General features: G+C 31.2%; 2 protein-coding genes across 2 annotated transcripts; one reads left to right on the plus strand and one right to left on the minus strand.

Annotated features, from left to right (window-relative positions):
- Position 1: 1 nt before the first annotated feature.
- Positions 2-2,307, minus strand: Caf1-105 (chromatin assembly factor 1, p105 subunit). The gene is made up of 11 exons (XM_090155895.1): positions 2,108-2,307; positions 1,923-2,028; positions 1,831-1,857; positions 1,659-1,764; positions 1,394-1,594; positions 1,061-1,327; positions 900-988; positions 809-842; positions 622-747; positions 387-560; positions 2-318 (listed from the first exon to the last, which is right to left on the minus strand). The coding sequence occupies exons 1-11, from the start codon at positions 2,228-2,230 to the stop codon at positions 45-47; spliced, it is 1,527 nt and encodes a 508-aa protein (XP_090012021.1). The 5' UTR covers positions 2,231-2,307; the 3' UTR covers positions 2-44.
- A 299-nt stretch (positions 2,308-2,606) lies between these two features.
- Positions 2,607-15,058, plus strand: LOC149932318 (nucleolar pre-ribosomal-associated protein 1). The gene is made up of 31 exons (XM_090155874.1): positions 2,607-3,026; positions 4,493-4,641; positions 4,731-5,009; positions 5,092-5,188; positions 5,291-5,373; positions 5,448-5,719; positions 5,783-5,978; positions 6,037-6,174; positions 6,237-6,392; positions 6,462-6,528; positions 6,589-6,809; positions 6,904-7,005; positions 7,069-7,273; positions 7,338-7,398; positions 7,463-7,533; positions 7,597-7,754; positions 7,824-8,024; positions 8,093-8,735; positions 8,807-9,157; positions 9,244-9,497; positions 9,600-9,697; positions 9,763-9,977; positions 10,443-10,553; positions 10,622-10,845; positions 10,907-11,321; positions 11,399-11,505; positions 11,573-11,716; positions 11,777-11,883; positions 11,963-12,172; positions 12,765-13,399; positions 14,895-15,058. Exons 1-31 carry the CDS (start codon positions 2,807-2,809, stop codon positions 14,948-14,950), a joined length of 6,246 nt encoding a protein of 2,081 aa, XP_090012000.1. The 5' UTR covers positions 2,607-2,806; the 3' UTR covers positions 14,951-15,058.
- The last annotated feature ends 8 nt before the right edge of the window (positions 15,059-15,066 follow it).

Here is a 15,066-nt window from a genome sequence, read left to right on the forward strand (position 1 = left end):
ATATAAAATTTACTTGAATTAAAAACATTTATTACATAAAAAAACTACATTTTTTTAGCACTTGATAAAGTTACAAATGGAACTCTTCTTGGTTTTTTAATGGATTCAGAAAGTGGATCTTGATGTGATATGATACTTGTAGGGATTTCAATTTTTTTTTCTTCATTATTAGTTTCTTTAGCAAATTTACTTTGGCCTTCATCTAGAGCTGTTGATGGTTCTAGCACTAATTTCCAATCAAGGCTTTCTCTAGTTTCTTCAAGCTGAGAATCAAATCCTTCAGGAGAGATTGGAGCATTTTCTTTTTCTACAGTGGGTCTGAATGAGAGAACTATGTTGCTTTATTGGTGATTGTAAATTTTAAGAGTATAATTTTAGTATTTTACCTATCAATGGTTAATGTGACTAATGCTTCTGTTTTTTCCTCCTTTTTACTCTCATCTTTTGCAGGTTCATCATCAGAATTGGCATATGCTAACCCTATTTCATTTTCTTCAAAAACCAAGAATGAACAATAACCATCAGTGGAAGAAGCTATAAGTACTCTTCCATCATCAGACCTTTTGATGGAAATGTTTTAATTACATCACAAAGATGGTTTGAATAAGGTAAGATTTGTACCATGATAAATCACTGAGACGGGTGTAATGTATATTGCTAACACGGGCGATAGGCATGGTTTGTTGAGTATCATAAAGGTAAATAGAATCTTGAGTTGCAACAGCAAAGACTATCCTGTAGGGCAATCTAAAGGTAGGGGAAATTTTATTAAAAGTATGAAATTTTTTTTTAAGTTTATCAACTTTACCTAAATAATGGCTGGAAATCAGTACCATCATCGTCTATAGAAATGTAGATAAGATTATAGTTGCCTTAATTTAAGAAAAAAATTTATGTACTTTTTAATTTGTTTCGTAATTGAAACAATACTGGACAACATCGCACGGCTAAGGTGAATTTACTACCAGTTGGTAAATAAAGCACTGGCCTAACAAAAAAAATTGATGAAATTATTTCCATTTTCCAAGCAATTTTTATATGTTATTATTAAGACTTATACTTGTTGAGAGAATTTCTAGTGAATACAAATGTAGCGTTACTAAATTTTCCATCATTTTCCTCTACTATCCCAGAAGGGACAATGAGTAATTCCCCATCAGGACTAAATGTAAGACGTCGACAAAATGATTTTAACGTGTCATCGTAAAAAATTCTGCTGGCTTTAGCAGTTTGTCCCTCTGGCAATTCTTTAAATGCATTGGGAAGAATAGCCTTTTGCACTTTATAAGCTAACTTTTTGCTGTTGCAATGATAAATTCTTAAAGTTCTTGGAAATAAATTTAATTTCGTAAGTAAGTCTTTTAAGTTGAATTCTAAACGCTGAAATTTTTACCTGTCTGAGCTTAATGTAGCTAGGTATTGACCCTTGGGGTCGAATGAGACTCCCTGCACAAATCCTTTGTGTTCAGAGAGAATTGCTACATTTTTCCCTTTAATAATGTCCCAAACAATCGCTGTATTATCGACAGATCCGGAAAATAGCTGAGCGCTATCTAATGACCAAGATATGTCACAAACATCGTCAATATGACCTCTGGGCAAACAAATTCAGTTGCTTTTAAAAGGCACATTCAGTGACAGCGCTAGTTAAAGTCTACCTTAGAACCTTTAGAGGGACCCAATGTTCTTTATTTGTTGAGTCCTGATCAGCAAATATGTCTTCAAAATTTATGACTTGTTGTTTCCACAAAATTATACAAGCTTCTAAATTAAGTATGCAAACAAAAAAAATTTATTGAATTCTCTCTAACAGGAGTCATATTGTATTACCATCATCAGCTGAAGCCAAAATTTCCCCTAAAAGTGAAAATTGTCCTTAATATTTGAAGTTTACAATACACAAAAATAAGCATAATTCAAACCATTAGGAGAGAATCGAACGGCATTGACAGCTTTGGTGTGCCTGTTAAGGTCGGCTACAAAATCCAAGTGTATACTCCCGCAATCGGTAATATCACACAACCAAATCTGTGGTTTGGTAATAATAATGCGAAGATTTTAGATACTTTTAAAATGTGGCTATTATGTCACAGCTTAAGCATATTACCAAAACATGAGTGTCAGTTCCAGCTGTAGCTAATCTTCGAATACCATTGGAACTTTTTTGAAAATCTATACTTAAAACAGGATCTCTATTGTGCCATGAAATCTGAGGAATGTGACATTTCATTTTAATTTCTTGAGGAAAAATTATTAAGTAAAGATTTTCCGAAACACTGGGGAAAATTAAGATAGAAACTGTGACAGATACACCAAAGAAATTACTGATAATATTTTCCCGCCAGAATAATTTTAATAGAACAAGACTGCCTATTTTTTGGTAATTTTATTTCCCACCGATGAGGTTTTGTTCCTTTTTTTGACTAATTTTCTTAGGTTTAAATAATATATTAATTACGGGTGTCTATTAAGGTATATTACAACATTATTTTATCATTTTGTACAAGCTTTCTCTCAAAATGAGCCTTTACGTAATGTCCTCATTAAATTTTTATCAATGATGTGCTGAATAACTCTTATTTCTAGAGCATTTTGTGTTAAACCACGACTCTGAGTTGTCTGCTTCATTATCTGCTATTGACTACAAATCGCAAGCTGGAGTGGCCCCACGTGGGTTTTGTTTTCCCGTTCTACTTAGGCCCGAAATCGGAAGGGCAGTACTCACTAGTCACTACCAATATTAGTTAAATCTCCAGTAACCTTGAGTAACTACTCCCAAAGGTTTTGGCGTTTATCACTTTTAACCATGTCGGAGAAAAGAGAAATAAGAGAAAGTGGTGCTAAACCTTCTAAGAGAATAAAACTAATTAGTAATGAAGATCCAAATGATGACGAACAATCAGATTCAGAGCTCAATTCTTCCAAAGCAAATGACATTTCACATAATCCAGAATATACGAATTCGGATAATATAATAAACAGCTTGATTACTGCAATGGAAACGAGATCAACTTCAGTGGGAACAAGTAAGATTTAATTATTAGTAATTGCTACTTTTGACTCATTTTTATTTGTTTTATCTGCACTTCAAAGTGTTTAAATTATTTACCATTACGAAATAAACATTCAATTATTTAATAAATTATAATTTACAACATTTCAAATAAGTTTGACACTTGAAAGAATTCGTTTCATGATAATTGTAGAACGATTGCAAAATTGGTAGCTTCAGAGACCAAATATGTATGGACATTAATCGTTTGTCTTTCTATTTTTGAAGAAATTCATAAAAAAATTACTGCCTAGCTACTTTAATGGTGATAAATACTAGTGAAAACAATATTAGTTCTGAAATTGGAGATAATTATTTTACATTGAAAATCAAAGTGAGTGTTTGTAATGGGGAACGAAGACTCCTTAGCTTTGACTGTGGCTGTCATGTTGGGTAGAATTTTTTTCAACATGAAAAAGCATGGGTCACTATTGGCAGTGTGATGTCAGCCATGCTTTTCTTGATAGGGTATACAGCATGGTGGCCATGGCCAATGCTACAAACTGCCATTCCCGTATAGTCATTTTTATGCTACAATTGGATAATTCAACGTGATTTTTCCAAAGTAAGCGTTAGTATTATTTTTGAAAGCATTTCAATTTCTAATAAGCTTTGGCTTAAACATACAAAGAGGCGTTTGCTTTCCTATAATTTTGTGGATGTTCCAAAGAATAGTAACAACTGGCAGATATTTTTTTAGTCCTTAGCCACCTAATTAATTATATAGTCTCTGTCAAAGCAGACTATCATTAAATAAATTAGCATTGGAAGAATAGAAATCATCAAGGAAACGTACTTATGTACACCATATCTTTTATTATCAAATATTTCATAAAAAGTAAAAACACTGGAAACAATTTTATTTTTGGGTCTCATAAATCATTGACATAATCTGTGCGCAAACCCATTTTAAGTTTAAAAAATTCAACAAAATTAACCGTTCCTCTACACCCCTTTCCTCAAACTGTTCCGTCTCAACTGTCTTTTGGTTTTGGAATTCCAAAAATATTTTCAAACACAAAATTTTTGAATAAATTTACTAATGCATTTTTCATCACTACACATCTAACTTGCTGGTAAATCTGTATATGAAGAGTATGCAATCTTTGGTTTTTCCAAGAAGCCCAGATGGAGCTTAGTTTAGTGGCATAGCTCCTTGAAATGTATGGTTGAATGCTTAGTCAAGGGAGGAGGGCTCACAAAAAGATGACATTGACATTGTAATATTTTGCACAAAACAGACAACACCTGGGGGCTCAATTTATGTAATGGCCTACTGGTTGTATTAACAAATTTCTTACGTCAATCGTGTGACCCAAGCTTATTGAAAATCCTGATTTCAATAACCTGAATTTAACTAAGATTTTATAACTGATTTAATTATTTATAAAAAGTTTAATATCTATGCTACATAACCACTGCATTTAAACATTTTAACAGTTATTCATCAGTTACTTGAAGAATATGAAAATTCCGAAGAGAAGAAAAATAATGTATATTTAAAAAGCAGTATTTGCAGCTCAGATTTTACGTCTGTTGTTTTAAGCTATCTTGAGTATCTTAGTGTAGGAAAGCCAACTGACGCCCAGGTAGGTGTCTAAAGTTTATGCTCCTTTCCCAATTAAAAGTATTTAAATATTTAGTTGGTGTAATTTTTGTTTAATTACATTATTTTCAGAAAGTTTACTTGTTTAGACTTCTTGAATTAATTTTGCTTAATTTGGCTTGTGAGCAAAATGAACGCTGTACCCTTGCATTCACTATAGTCAAGAAAATTCTAATTTCATTTTCGGAACTCCTCAAAAGAACTATATCTCATGGGGTTAAGAGTACTCATGTGAAATCTGTATTCAAGCTGCTTATAGCTATGGTATCGGTAAGCCCAGGAGAAGTTCTGAGTTCCTTTAATTTATCAATGACACATTTATTCAAACATTTAAACAACAGAGACAATCGGGTATGTTAAATTTTTATTTATTGTGGATAAATTAAGCTCCATTTCACGGCTATAACAGTTTATAATACATTTTTTTATGTAGGATGTTCAAGATCTTAGAACATGCATCATACATTTTATTCTATCATTTCTTATATTTGGTGATATATTTGTTATTCGAGAACTTTGTGAAAAAAGAGGTACGTTTCATTACAAAATGTTTTGAACCAAAAATTGATAATTTTTGAAACTCAAGTTTATCTCTTCTCTGGTCAATTTATAGTAATTAAAAAAATTTACAGACTTGTTAACATGTCCTTTTCCTGGATTAAAAAATGATAAAGCAAATATTATTATTCTTTTCCTTAAAACATTGAAAGAAAAGGTAAGTGATTTCAGTAACTTGAACTAACAATGTAAGTATGAAAATGAGATGTAATTATTTTGAATAATTTTTAGATCATTCAAAACTTGGCTGTGTCAAAATCAGCAAAGGTGCACATATTTAGTGTTAAATATATTAAAAATGTTGTTGCTCTATTTAATTGGAGTGGTCCTCAAAAATGGTCCAAGAAATCTAAATTTTCAAGGATGGGGAATGAGAAAGAGTCTTTGCTTTCTGCAAATGAAGATATTAACAACGTGCACACTGCAACCAGTGATTTTCTAACAGAATTATTTTCATCATATAAATATGGAATTATATTCAGACAAGTTTCAATTAAATCTGAGTAAGTGAATCATATTATTTTAATTTTCTTAGTGATGAATAATTTTCAATTATATTTTTTCAGCAATCAAAATTACATGGTAGCGGAGCTTCTAAAGTCTGTTGAAAATCCATTTGAATCAGCACATAAGTCTCGGCTTATTTCATCAGTTCTATCTGCTTGTCCTTATCAAATTTTGAATTTTTATCCTATTGTGAAACATTCATTTGAGCCCAGAGACTCGCCGATTTGGTTTTCAGCTATGGGTTTTTTAACTAATGTATCTAAATTGCTTTTTTTTTTCAAATTATAATTTATTAACAATAGTATTTTTTCAGATTCTATCAAACTTTGACTTTCAATCCATTTTATCAAATACAGACAAAGAAAAGTTTGATAAATTACTAAGCAAAAAACTACTATTGTATCTAGGAATTTCTTTGTTTACTAAAGAACACCTTCAAAACGCATTAACAGTATGTTGACCTTCTGTAAAATTTTTCTTTTTACCGATCAATACAATTTTTTATAACACTAGATGGATTGCCTTCCAGTGAAAATAAAAACATTAGAATTTCTTTTACTGACTTGGTCTAAGACAACCTCTATTATTAATTATTTGAAAAATGCTCCGATTGAAGTTGTTGAAAATTCATCTAATCTTATTGAAGTTTTGAAAGTGACTATAATAAATGTAAGACTTGGAAAATTTCCTGTAGTAAGGATTTTCAATGTTTTCAACAACTCTTATTGCAAATTTAAGGTTCTGCCCACTCCTTTATTGATTTTTCCTGATGTTAGCGCCATCAAAGAAAGTTATGACAAAAAAGGTTAAAATATTCTTAATTATTTCCATTTTATAGTTTTTTAAAGTGATTGTTAATTTGCAGATACGAAATCTACACTCCTTTGGCTTACAATGTCCATTAAGCTTTTGAATGAAATGTATGGGGCCTTTCCAGATGATATTGAAATTAGTTCTATTCCTGTACCAGATTTATTATCAGTTTTGGAGTTTTTAGATGAAGTGACAGCTGAAAGTTTTAACGAAGCCAAAGTTTCCATCTTGAAACTTTGTACCATAAAACTTGAAAGAGATCAAACTCTATTGGTATGTATTAATTTTTAATGTTGCTCATATGACCAAACCAATTACTTACACTTCAGCAATAAATACAAATTATAATAATAACATTATTTTACAGAAATACAAAAGAGATTGCAATGTTGTTTATATATTACTCAAACATTACATGACTATGAATGAAAATGAAATTGAAAATCAAATATTAAATATTCTTAAATTTGTAAGTTTTAATTCAACATAATGCGTTATATAAATGTTCAACATTCGCAAGTTTTTCTTTTAGTACTTAGGTAAAAATGAGGTGATCACAGAATCTCTCAATGAAGTAAAATTATGGATCTCTATTTTGAAACAAGGAAGTGTAAAAGTTGTTTTTGACACAGTTGTCTTTCTTTGGAAAGTTCTTCAATTGGTTCTAACAAATCCTAGTATCTATATTGATAAATGTGTTGAATTTCAAAACAAGCACAATGAATTGGAATATTCAGGTACTCTTTACGAACATTATTGACGCCCTGTGTCATTACTAAAATGTTCCCAATTTTTTTAAAGCTTTGAAATTGAAAAGGATTGAAAATATTTCATTATATCGTAGTGTTAATCCAGAGAATAAGTAAAATAATTTTTAATATCATATTAATTAGAATTGATTAGTACATTTAACCAAATTGTTTTAGGTTTTTCTTCAGCCCATTATTACCAGCTGCTTTAGAGATGCTTAATACTACAAAACCAAGGAAACTTGGAGGTACTAATTCTTATTTTCACCTCTGTTCAAAGTTTAATATTCCTCATTTTATAATTTACATAGAATGTATTTCATACATGGAAAAGGTAGTTACTCAGATATTACATCGCTCATCAAACCCTGGTTCCTTATGTTCACTTCTGATGGAGTATGAAAAATATTTAAGTGATGATTTGAAAGAATATCTCATTTATTTTCTACCTCATTCCAAGTTATTGAAGGTAGTCTTATTTTTTACTTTGAATACTCTTGTAAAATATCAATTTATCAAAATATATTCACTTAAATAGATAAAAAAAAATACTATCCCAAGTGAAATGCATACAAATGAGCAAATGATAAAAGCAGCATTTTATGTTTTATGTTGCAAAAGAGATCACTTTGAAAGTTTTTCAGAGTCTTTGCATCTACACAGTATAAAGAAAAATATGACTTTGACCCTTTCTATGCAGTGTTTGCTCTATTTGCAAATGGAATTAGAGAAGGTTTTGGTGTGTAAAAATATGCTACATCTTTTCTTATACTGTTAACTAAAATTGATACATTTCTGTAATTTAAGGCTGGTGCCGAAAATATGGGGGCCAAGTGGTTTCTAAGTATTTTAGAGAAGATTATAAAAAAATGTTCCGAACCATGTATTTCCGAAATACTGGAACATTCAGTTCTGCAAAATTGGTTCGTAATATGTACTAGCATTAATTCTGGAAGAACTACCAAACAAATTCTAGAATGTGTGGTTTTAATCACAAATTTAGTTACAAGGCTTTTAGATAACTCTTTAACCTTAAATAGTGAAGTTAAAAACTTATACAAATCAAAGACGTTGCTTTTTATCGACTTATTTTGTTTCCAAGTTGTAAATGATGGTGTGGATCTTTTAAGAAATTGCAGTAATGCATTTATTAAGCTGGCTAGTTTGTATACCATTGATGAATTAGTATATTCACTAAATGCCATTAGCCAGTGTGATCTTTTTGTAAAGTCTGGAGAATTCAGTGTACTCAATGAACTTTTGAAATACTACCTGCAACACTCTTATGAAGATGGCAATAGTGCACTACTCATGAAAACAGTCAATAGTATTTTTCAAATGCCTCAAACTGTAACTGGTGATGAAAAATCACTTGATAAACAGGTTCTTGATCAGCTAATGCTACAGCTACTAGAATTCGAACCAAGATATTGCTCAGCAATTGACCCCAGTACGAATTATAATTAAATTTATTTTTCACAAATTTTTCTTTAATCCTTATACATTACTTTACTATTGTAGATTCAGCAGTGAACAAACTAGATCCATCAAATGTTTCTTCAATCAAACTATTCATATATCTATCCCAACAAAGCCCTGCTCATCATTTTGCCTTTCGTCAATGGGTTGAGCAAAATTCAGAAAGTTTAGCTTTATGGCCATACTCTCTCGTGGCTCAGATGAGTGTTACACTCTTAAGCCATTTCTCTCATGTTGATAAGTATCATTATGAAGTATTGCCCTATATAGCCAAAGAATTTTGGAAAATAATATGTACTGTAACTTTGGGAGATAACACTGATGAAGAACATCTTTGGTGTAGTATAGATATTGGCTTCGTACTTTGGCAGATGGTAGAGCAAGATCTGCTCTGTAAGTAGAATTTAAAGTTTTTATATGTTGGTTTGGAAATATCTCTGGGTTGTTAAAAATTGCATCAACTATGATTTCCTTAATAGCATTGAATGATTTATGCAAACTGGCAAATGATGTTTTGTCCAGGTGTAAAAAACAACTTCCAACTTTTATGAGATTCTTTACAACCATTGAAGTATTTAAATGTATTCGAAAGAAAAAGCTATCATCGAAAGCTTCAATTGAAGCAATGTTAGTCCAAATAATCTTGTACTGGTTAAGTTGTGTTGTTAAAATGGGCAAAACTAATGACTTGACTTTGAAGATGTTTTTGAAGACAGCTATCTCTTTTTTTAAGGTTAGTTTTTTATTGCTATTGTTACCTATACTTGTTGGGATGGCACAAAAATTTTCTTGTAATTCAATTACTGACTCTTAAGTATTTTGTATGGTTGTGTAGGAGTTACCAAATTTGACAATAGTTTCATCAATTTCAAACAATAGCTATTGGAATGAATTCATAAGCAATTCGTTTGAAGGCCTAGAAATTGGGGAAAGGTAAAATGTTAGTGAGATTTTATCATATATGGGCCTTTTTAACACAATTCATAAATCATTTATAGGGAGCTAGAGACATTTATCTGTGTTTTTGATTTTATCCAATGTGTGTGTGAGAAGGTATACTCTTTTGGTGCAACCCAAAGTGTAAAAGAATTCAGTGTAAACCCATCTTCCAAAAACCTTTTTGACACAATATTTGAAAGTGCCCTTTGTAAAACCATTTTGCTAGAGGAGTTCAAAGAGGTAAAAAACCCCAATGATTACCTGCAATTAAAAAGTGAGCAATTTTTCATATAACCCCTTTTAACGCAGTACGTAACTATTGTAAAATTGTATATGTATACACTTGGAATTTCTAACACTGTGGTGACTAAGAATGAGCCTTAAACTATGTTGAAAGTAAGACCTAGAAAAAGCCCGTGCCAGAAAAATAATTTATGATGTCCACTTGGAAAATAGATATTCTTGCAAATGGATTTAAGAAACTAGTCCGTTCTCTGATTAAAGTTCTTGGAGCATTTAAAATGATCTTTACACAGATCTTATAGTTTAGATGGTTAAAAATTAGCGAATGAGGTTGTGAACTTCTATTCAAAGCTTAATCTCTAATTGTCCCCGAGTTGAGCGTATCACAGCCTTTAATCAACTGTAAACCCCATCCATTTCCATACCACCCCAGTCTTTCTTCGATATTCCAAGTGCATGCACGTATGATCATACCTAAATCATTAAATTTTGATAGATGTAATATTAAATACATTGTCATTCCTTGTCCTGAATGATAATAAAATATTTGAGGAAGACCATTTAAAATTTTACCTGCAGTGTTATCGTGCTACTATGAGAGATGTTGGTAAGTTGAATTTTTAATTATTACTTGTATTGTTGCAAAGATAAAATTTTACATTTTTTTAATTTTAGACCAAAAACTTCTGAGTATAATGAAGTTGTATGAGATAAATGGTATCTCTCTTGGAAAATTCAGACCATTTTATTGGGGTAAAGCTGCAGTGGACCAATTTTCACTTCAAAACATAAAAGCAAACAGAATTGTTGAATTTAAACTTGATGATATTTTGAATTGCATTCGAAGAGACTTTGTAATGAACACTAGTCTTCATTTCCCAATTGATTTGGAATTATCAGTAAATAGACAACATTATATATGCTTTTCTCATGTGTAACAATGTTTTAAACCATTTTCAGCCTATCAAAGTCTATGAAAATACACCGGGTCAGGAATACACAGTAGCTGGATGTGAAAACCCTGAATTGAATAATATTTTTAGACGAATGTATGATCCCAGATTTCTAATTCCACTGTTATCTAATTTGATGGCACCGAGCTCAGTTGTTAATTGCTCCAAATTTGTACATTCCAACTGTTTGATTTTATGCTTTGCGGCATTATCTTCCTCGTGTGATGAGATGAGAGCCGTTGCTTACTTAGTTCTCACAAAATTTTACCATCACCTAGAAAGTTCCTTGACTTACAAAGATGGCAAGGTTTATTTAACTTTATTGGAGCTTTTAATTGATTCAGTAAATAAAGAAAACAAAAAAATGCCAAACATAATTACTAACTTTCTTGTAAAAACATCAATTATTCTTGCTAAACCAGGTAATTCCACTTTCAAGAATTTCCAAATTTAAATTTTAATAATTTTAGTTTTTACATCCTTTTTTATTACTGTGTAGATGATCCTCTTTATCAAACAATGTGTGAGTATCTGTTGTTAAATTCTAAACTGGAGATAGATATCATCCCAAACTTTTACCGAATGTTTTTTAGTAAAGACCAGCATGTAAGTGTCTCATTTATTTTTTGCTCTCACATAAGACTAGAATGATGAATTCTAAATTACTTGCTAGCATGAACAGTTAAGAACTTGGATTATTAATGTGATTAAAGATGGATTTAAAACCAATCTTGATTTTCAATTGTGCCAAAAGTCTTTTGTGTTTAATTCTGTTATATTACTTGCTGATTCATCTTTGAGTTCAATCTCAGACAAGGTACATTTGAAACCATTCTCAATTTTTATAAACTCAATTTAATTTGATCTTTTCCTCTAGCTTAAAATCCTGGACTTCCTCATAGTGGCAATGAATAATCGTGCAGCAGCATTTACACTTTATAGGAATCACAATATTTTAGCCTGGATAAATTCCAATATTATTAAGTAAATTTAATTTCATAGAAACAAACTAAAATATATAATTTATGTTTTGGTATCTGACTTTATATTTGTTATTTCGTAGGGAACCAGATGATGTTTGTATTAGTTCATATGTAAACTTAATGCACCGATTGTGGCTCACTAGTTTAAAGTCTCCGAAGCAAAAGGGTGGTGGTAAAAGTGATGATTTTCTAGTTGAACATGATTTGAGTCAATCCCACAATCATCCATTCAATGCGTCTTTTCCATCAGATTTTATAGTGACTCATCTATCATTATTGAGGCTTATCAGGTGTGGTAGTTATTCTTCGTTCTTTTTTGTTAAAATTTTAGATTTTATTCTATTTACATAAAAATTGTCTTGAGTGCTATCAACTTCTTATCATTCAAAGTTCACTCAAAATTTCCACTCCCACTACCAAATATATTTACTACCAGAAATATAGAATCTTATGAAGGAAGTATAAATCTACACTATAAAAATCTATCTTCTCAGATCGAGGGAGTTTTAATGGGCACAAATATCCTTCTAAACTGCGAAAGCATCGGGGTACATGATAATCTAAAAATTATACTGCATAGGGATACTTACCATATTTTCCTGTTATAATTCTTATTGAAAATCCTTACCCAGCACTGTTTTTACTTCAAAAATGGGTTTGAAAAAATCAGCAAAAGGCTGTGCAGGTATTTGGTTAATTTTATCAGTATACGGAGATGGATACTTCTTTCATAAGATATATTACTACTTAACTACTTTTAACAATAAGTATTAGTGCCAGCAAAGCCACTAGTATATAAAAATATTTTTTTTTTGTTAAGTTGAGTTCTTGGACTTTGACAGATTACTAATACTAATTGTGTTATTATTTTTTCCTTTAAAGGAGTACTACAAATATAGAAGCTCTGACTTGGTACTTAGAAACATTGCTTGGTGTTACAAACTTTTTGGTGAAAAGTGAAGGAAAGTTGTGTGTTATTATTAAAGGTATTCATGTAGAATATTTATTGGAGCTACTTTCCAAAACTGAAGAAAATAAGACGAAAGACCTAGACATAGACTTTGAATCGGGTGTTTCGTCAAAACACACAGAGTTAGTGCTAAATATCATTTGTTTGGTTTCACCAAAATTGGCAATGGGCAAGAGTTTGCTTCAAAAAATCTTTTCCAAAATGATAGAAAATTCAACAACAGAGTTAGTGATTATCATGAAGTGGCTTCGTATTTGTTTGGACCAAAATCCAACAGAAGTGGTGAACTCTGTAATGACTGAAAAAACCTCTAGCGTGAAGTGGAGGAAAAAGATTTTGGATCGATTTGTGAAATGCCTGTCTATGCCAAGAATTACCATTGAAAGTGAACATTTGAATTGCAAACTTAGTAAAGAACAGATAAAAGCACTTTTTCTGGACATGATAACAGTTGGTCGGTATGTGGACCAAAATTCCACGGTGTCAGAGGATGACATTGAAGAAACATGTCGAAATTTGGAAAAGCATAACCAAGATTTACCAATTGGTAAGTTTTTGCTTTTCTTTTACCTTATAGACCACAGAAAATAGTGGTTAACTCCAAGGCTTAAACTTTGGACAAACATTCTCCCAAAAAATCCACCTTAAGAAACAATCTGGAAAATGACCTCCAAATATCTGGAATTATTAGTTGATATCTGGAGAATGGTTGGAGATAGCTATAAGCTTAATTGCTTAATACCAAGTTGAAGAGCGGAAAAGTAGTTATCAGAAAATGTTTACCATCTCTTATCATTGGAAAATATAAGATAAACAAGAATCTCTAATTTTGACGGAAATTGTTGGCATCTTCATTGACTTAACATGATAATCTTTGGCTTCAAATGTCTCAGTTCGAATTTAGCAATATAACCATTAGTCCTTTATTTCTATGTAAAAAATTTCATGGAAATCAATGAATTTTTAATGTTTTCCATGCGAATGTAACTTTACATGTTACTCAAAAATTGATGGCAAAGAATTATATTGCTGCTTCTCCTGAGGTCGGAAATTGCTAGCCGCATTGTAACCCGGACACCTGAATATATGGCTTTATAAGTCGCTTGATGAGTTAGGTCTAAGGTGGTGCCTTGGGTATTAGCCTAGCTGATTATTATTATTATTATTATTATTATAAGTTAACTACTGTACTCCAGAAGATTTATTTCTGAAATCAATACATGTTAAATTAATAGAATATGTGTTAGTAATTGACAGAAGAGTGAATCCTATAAACCCCAGTGGGTATTAGCATGAGGTAGTTGTGACCCAGCTCAGTATGGTAGAAGTAGTAGTCGGGATTTAATGTTAAATTAAAATCGTTTTTATTAAAAACTCATTAAAGACTATGACAGTATCGGAGAAGGTTCTGCTGCTGCAATACGTTGCCATCCGGTCATATCCTCCAATGACGATGAAAAGTTCACATATAAAAAGCTCCAGGTGAGGTATGATCCGCAGATGGACACTCTTTACACGTTTGCATTAGAGGCAGAAGTATTAAAGCTCGAGAGTGGATTTAAAGATGAAGCCCAAGGAAATAATGTGTTTAGCAAATATGTCCTGGTTTTACGGCTTATAATCCTATAGGAGGAAAGTAGCTTTTACTGGAAACGCTGGTTTTCTGTTAAAGATATTGCCTTCCCTAACTAAGTCTAATCTCATCATTTTTACTTATAATGATTGATTAAACGTTCAATCCCTTTTATGACATTTTCTGAGTCAATATGTTGAAATCTGCTATTTCTACTAAACCAAACTTTAAATAACTTTGAAATTTTGTACAACCATTTCTTTACTAAGGAGTAAACTTGTTTCTAACCATTCTCAAGATATCAACTAATGTACAATCTCTTAGAAGTCATTATCTAAATAATGCAGTTATAACCAAAAAAGTTAGATTTTGGCCAACTGTGCAAAGTTTGAGCCTTGGGTTAGTTAATTATTGGTTCAGACATTCTGCATGTACCTTTCTACATAATAAAAAATTTCTACATTTTTAGGTACAGATTTATATCAGTCCAGTTTCATGTTAACTTTACAACTGTGGTCGCCATAAAATTTTATTTTTGTAATTTAAATAAGGACTCCATACAATTTAAATAGGGCTTAAATTCAAAGCCTCAAAACTTTATTTAAATAAAGACAATCACTTTATAATTTTAAAATATAACA

Source organism: Leiobunum rupestre, chromosome 8 (assembly GCF_980474605.1).
Source record: "Leiobunum rupestre chromosome 8, qqLeiRupe1.1.hap1, whole genome shotgun sequence".
Lineage (NCBI taxonomy): Eukaryota > Metazoa > Arthropoda > Arachnida > Opiliones > Sclerosomatidae > Leiobunum > Leiobunum rupestre.

Coding starts and splice junctions, on each gene's coding strand:
- Caf1-105 (XM_090155895.1), bottom strand. CDS start 2,230: ATGAAATGTCACATTCCTCAGATTTCATGGCACAATAGAGATCCTGTT. Junction 1,765..1,830: donor TTTGGCTTCAGCTGATGATG/GTAATACAATAT, acceptor TACTTAATTTAG/AAGCTTGTATAATTTTGTGG. Junction 561..621: donor CGTCTCAGTGATTTATCATG/GTACAAATCTTA, acceptor TTCCATCAAAAG/GTCTGATGATGGAAGAGTAC.
- LOC149932318 (XM_090155874.1), top strand. CDS start 2,807: ATGTCGGAGAAAAGAGAAATAAGAGAAAGTGGTGCTAAACCTTCTAAG. Junction 7,274..7,337: donor CAATGAATTGGAATATTCAG/GTACTCTTTACG, acceptor ATTTTTTTAAAG/CTTTGAAATTGAAAAGGATT. Junction 10,846..10,906: donor CAATTGATTTGGAATTATCA/GTAAATAGACAA, acceptor AACCATTTTCAG/CCTATCAAAGTCTATGAAAA.